Raw genomic sequence first — 5,412 nt, forward strand, 5'->3', positions numbered from 1 at the left:
CGGCCTGTGGACCGTCAAGAAGAACAAGGACATAAAGAAGGTACTTTATCCTTCAGCCTCTGTGAGTAGCACTCTGCTTCTAATTAACCATTAAACCCATTATGTTCCACTCCCTTTACATCACACACACCAGTAAATCATCACAATTGTCCTTCTCATCATTAAATCTATAAAGTTCCACCCCTTTTATATCACACACACAGGCAATCATTCATAAGTAAATATCATCTTTTAATTAGTCATTAAATATATTCAACTTATTAATCCCTGTAACTTATTAATCATTAAATCTGTTAAGCCACACCCCACGTTTCAAACAATATATCTAATTGTTGTGTGTAAATACCACTTAAAAGATCATCATCATCATCATCATCATCATCATCTCATTTGTGTTCTTCGTATCCAGAGCTAAACTGAGTCTCCAGTGTTAACCTGTAGCTGCTTCAGCTCACCAGAGCCACACACTCTTACACTATATTCACACCAACAAGTGACTGACTGCTCGCTCTGTGTATTTAATGGGAGGGTGTATATGACTGGACAAGATGAAACCATGCCCTTCCATTCTGTCAGGCAGTAAATATGCATAAAAAATGTAATTGCACATAGAAACTATAGAACTGACCAATGGTCAGACCACATGCACCATTGGACTGTCCTGAGGAGTCCTTGGTGATCATTTGGATTTGCTGACCTGTTGCATTATGTGATTGTGCACTAAGTTGAGAAAATCTCAGCTAAAACATTGCTGAACTCAGAGCTCCATGGTGCACATGTCTGCAGACCGTTGAACACTTAGTGCTTTGATGCTCTTTATAATACAAGTTTATTAATGGTTAACTTCTGAGGACGAACTGGGAACACTGGAAAATTCTTTAAGGCTGAGACATGTTAAGTACTCAGCAGAGGTTACTGCTAGTTTCAGTTTAGCTAACCAGTGCCCCCTCATGGAGCAGCTGAAAAAGTCACTTCACTAGTTTACCCTGAATTATGGGTATTTTATTTTGTTCAGCTTGGTGAATATTCCAACCTGTCGACATTATCTGACCTGGAGACCATGTGAAGCCAGACACTTGGTCACCTGTTGTCTGTTTACTTCCTCTCCATTACCCATCATGCACTCTCACCTGACTCCCTCTCACTATCTCTGTAATTAGTACAGTTTTACTTCTAAGTCTTAGTTCTTAGTCAGTAAAGCTCAAATACTCACTGTTCTAGCCCTGAACCCCACCTCCTAATACAGTTGAATACAGGCCACGCCTCCAGAGTTAAACTCAGTGACATCACAATCTTATTTTAGTAGCTGAAATTTTAGGCCATACTTAAATTCACTTGAAATACATTTAATCCAAAAGAGTTTTTAGTCCCACTTAAACTTCCTTCCAGTGTTTTGTCTAAAACTGTCTGTACGACACTGAAGCCAGAATGATAGATAATTTGATGATGATGATGATGATTAAATGTGTGTGTTGTGTTTTTAATCTCTCTCTCTCTCTCTCTCTCCCCCCAGGAGTATAAGCCTCCTGCAACGCGGCGTCTCCATGAGATTTTGGGCGTGGAGACCGGGGGTCCCGGGGGAAGGCGGGCTGGGGAGCAAGGCCATGCTCCTTGCGATTACCTGAAGTTTAAGGACCTGATCCTGCGCATGCTGGACTATGACCCCAAAACACGCATCACGCCGTTCTATGCCCTGCAGCACAACTTCTTCAAAAAGACCACAGACGAGGGAACAAACACCAGCAGCTCCACCTCCACCAGCCCGGCCATGGACCACAGCCACTCCACCTCCACCACCAGCTCCGTGTCCAGCTCCGGTACACATAGACACACGCGCACGCACGCACACACACACACACACACACACACACACACACACACACATATATATATATATATATATATATATATATATATATATATATATATATATACATACATACAGAGTTCCACCAGCTCTGTTTGAGGTTGCTGATTTTCACATTATCCTTTTCACTAAAGTTCCACATCTGTAATTGTGTTTCCTGACCCCAGGTGGATCCAGCGGTTCTTCCAATGACAACCGAAACTATCGGTACAGCAACCGATACTACAACAGCGCCGTTACACACACGGATTACGAGATGCAGAGCCCACAGGTATCCCATCATGCCACTTCCACACCTCCTCCCTCTTTCCTTGTCCCACTCTCATCTTTCTTGTTTCTCTCTCCTCACACCTTTCATCCTCTCGTCCTTCCTTCCTGTCGTCCTCTGTAGGCTCCGTCTCAGCAGCAGTTGCGTATCTGGCCAGGCAGTGACAGCAGTGACTCGTCATACCCGCAGCTCCTGCTGCACAAACCGGCCGCTACACAGCAGCGCCACTTCCTGGGCGGAGCGGCCATGATGGAGACGTTGCACCCGCACCCCGTCTACGGCCGCCAGCTTCGCCAGCAGGGACCGGCCCAGGGTCAAGGGTCGCAAGTTCAAGGCTCGCAAGGCCAAGGCTCGCAAGGTCAGGCGATGATGTCATCGCCGCCGCCGTCGTCGCAAGTACAGGACAGCATTGAGCTGAGTCTCGGCGGCCATCATCAGCATCACCACCATCACCAATTGGCTCAGTCTTCCTTGGCTCCGCCCCTTTCTCTTCCTCCGTCGAGCCTGGACTCCAGCCAGTACGGCTCCTCCAACCTCCACCTGGGAATCTCCGCCTTTCGGACTAGAACGGCCTCTCAGACGCAGCAGATCGCACAAGCCCCGCCCACTCAGGACAGCATGGGCTACGTCCCGCCCTGTTACCCCGGAAACAACAATAACAACCCACCACAGGGAGGCGGGGTAATCACTGGAGCACCGCCCAGAGGCGGGGTTAGACCCGATTCGTCGGAGGATTCCATCATGATGGGAGGCGGGGGGGGCGGAGGCGGGCAGAGCGCGGCCAACTCTTGATAAATCTTGAACAAATTACGCAAAGCCATACACGAAAAAATTGAAAAAACAAAAAAATTTTAACGTAAATGATTTAACAAAAACAAAAATACACAGACATGTAGTACACACACACACACACACACTCAAAAACACCACACAGAGAAAAAAACTTGTGAAAATTTTAATTTTTGTTTTGTTTTTGTTTTGCATGGGGAGGAGAAGAGGGAGAAGGAAATAACATTGTTCAGTTTTTTTTTTGAATGAAGTGAGTAGAGGGATAAGTTAAGCCGTCAGAGAGCGTCAGAAGGTTTGTTTTTATTACTATTATCAATTATTATTACTATTATTATTATTATTATTATTATTATTATTATTGGATTTTATGTGATTTAAGGATAGGTTTGCAGCGAGAGATTTATTATTTTTTTGTTGAAACTTTTGTTGTGTTTTGTTTCCGAGGCACGGAACATTGACGAGCATCGGATTGGAGCGATGAATGTTAGAGAGAAGCAGCGAGAGAGAGAGAGAGAGAGAGAGAGATGAAGAAGCAGCACCATGCGTCGGCACGTGTCGATTATGGGTTATACGATATATCGCAATATTCAACTAGCATGATATTGTTATGGTAGCCGTTTCATAGCAGGCAGCAGAGATGAAGTCTGTTGTTTTTTTGTAAATGTAGCAGAAACTCAGTTGTCTATAAAGGGTCCTGACCCGGGACTCGTCCTGAAGCGGTGCCTCTGCTGCCTGCCTGGTAGCTCTTCATGTAAAATAGCTATCTTTGAAATTGTAGAAACACTTTTAACCTTTTTAACACAAAGCCTAAAACAAACTTCAGCTTTAAATATGATGTGAAATACTTTAAATACGTGATAAAAATATCGTGAGTGTGATTAAAATAATTGGGCAGTTTTTTTTTCTACGAGTCCTAGCAGGAATGTTTTATCAGTTTTCACTGTTTCTGTGCTGTCGTGCCACGATATCTGGGAGACTGAACACTAATATCGCAATATATCGTATGACTCTCGTATCGACACACACACACACACACACACACACACATCTAGGTGGAGGTGACAGCTATAATTCACATCCTCTCCAGCGAGTGTGTAAGAGAGAAGGAAGGATCAGTATGATTTATCTTCTTGTTGTTTTTCTGAAGTCTAGCGGTGAGTGTATATTGTTTATAAATTAATTTATTAAGAGTCACTACAGAGAGAGAGAGAGAGAGATAGAGAGATGGAAGGATCAGGGAGTGAGAAAGACAAGGTGGGTGTGGTGTTTTGTTTTTTAATTTATTTGATGTGTTATTTATTATTTTGTCAGACAGGTGACACACACACACACGCACACACACTTTTGTTACTTTTTTTTTTCGATCTCGTTGGCTGACACTGGCTTCTCTGATCTCAAACTCTGAAACAAATAAAATGAAGCAAATGACAGAAACCGTAGTCACACACACACACACACACACACACAGGAGGAAGTGATACAGCAACAAAAACAAGAAAACCATGATAAAGCGCTCGGCCACACAGAAAAACCAAAATGCTTCCCTGTTTGTTTCTTTTTTTTTTGTTTATTTTTTTTTTTTTTTTAAACTCATCTGCCTTCTCCATCAGACTCTCACTTCCTGTCTTACCCCACCTGTCTCTCTCTCTCTCTCTCTCTCTCTCTCTGTCTGTCTGTCTCTCTGTTTCTGACTCTCTGAAGATTCTAAATCAAATGTCTGTCTCGCTTTTTCTCTCATTCTCCATTTTGTTTGTTCTTTCTCTTTTTATTCTCCCTCTCTCTTTCATCTTTCTTTCTTTTCCTTTCTTTATCTTTCTCCATGTCTCATGTTTTTGTTTATTTCATCCATTTTTGCTCTCTCTCTCTCTCTTGTTATTTGTCATCTCTCTCTTTCTCTCTCTTTCTTTCTTTCTCTCTCTCTCTCTCTCTCTCTCTCTCTCTGTCCCGCTCCCTCCTTCCTTCCTTCTCTGCAACACTCTGTGAGTGCTGTTAGCCATCATGAAGTCAAAAAAAAGGAAAAAAAAAAAAGAAAAAAAAAGTGAACTACTCCTCTCTCGGCTGCTATCTCCACTCTCAACCATGTTCGGATTGCTGCTAAAGAAAAACGACAGAGAAATAAATAAATTAAATAAATAAATAAATAAAAATAAATGAATAAAAAAAAACTTTTTAACCCTCCTGCTTCAGAAAAAAAATGAAAAAAAAAATGATAAAACCACTGCATCTCATGTATTTATTACTATTTAACAAGAAAAAAAAGAAAAAAATGAACTTGTTTTCTGCTGGGTTTTTTTTGTTTGTTTGTTTTGGATTTTGTTTACTTTCTTGGTACAGGTGAAAGCTTGACATTTCTATTCTGTAACGGAAACATGGTATTAAACAAGTGCCTCGATTTCTCGGTCAGCCGCCGGACAGAGTGGGACGGGACGGGGGCGGAGTTTGAGCAGGGGTCAAACGACATGTATAGCTTAAAAAAGAAAAAGAAAAA

At 42.3% G+C, this 5,412-nt stretch overlaps 1 protein-coding gene across 6 annotated transcripts in view; it reads left to right on the top strand.

The window, feature by feature from the left end:
* The window catches only part of dyrk1b (dual-specificity tyrosine-(Y)-phosphorylation regulated kinase 1B), a 46,649-nt gene extending 42,153 nt beyond the window's left edge, over positions 1 to 4,496 (top strand). For 4 of the 6 annotated variants that reach the window (XM_058377019.1, XM_058377022.1, XM_058377017.1 and 1 more), the window contains 4 exons: positions 1 to 61; positions 1,514 to 1,817; positions 2,035 to 2,138; positions 2,259 to 4,496. The exon at positions 1 to 61 is cut by the window's left edge and continues 101 nt beyond it. In XM_058377019.1, the coding sequence (XP_058233002.1) occupies positions 1 to 61; positions 1,514 to 1,817; positions 2,035 to 2,138; positions 2,259 to 2,927 (1,138 nt within the window). In that variant the 3' untranslated portion in view covers positions 2,928 to 4,496. The remainder of the gene's footprint in view (positions 62 to 1,513; positions 1,818 to 2,034; positions 2,139 to 2,258) is intronic. The other 2 variants (XR_009203340.1, XM_058377020.1) reach the window with 2 other exon arrangements.
* The last annotated feature ends 916 nt before the right edge of the window (positions 4,497 to 5,412 follow it).

The sequence above is a fragment of the Hemibagrus wyckioides genome, linkage group LG23 (genome assembly GCF_019097595.1).
Source record: "Hemibagrus wyckioides isolate EC202008001 linkage group LG23, SWU_Hwy_1.0, whole genome shotgun sequence".
Classification (NCBI taxonomy): domain Eukaryota; kingdom Metazoa; phylum Chordata; class Actinopteri; order Siluriformes; family Bagridae; genus Hemibagrus; species Hemibagrus wyckioides.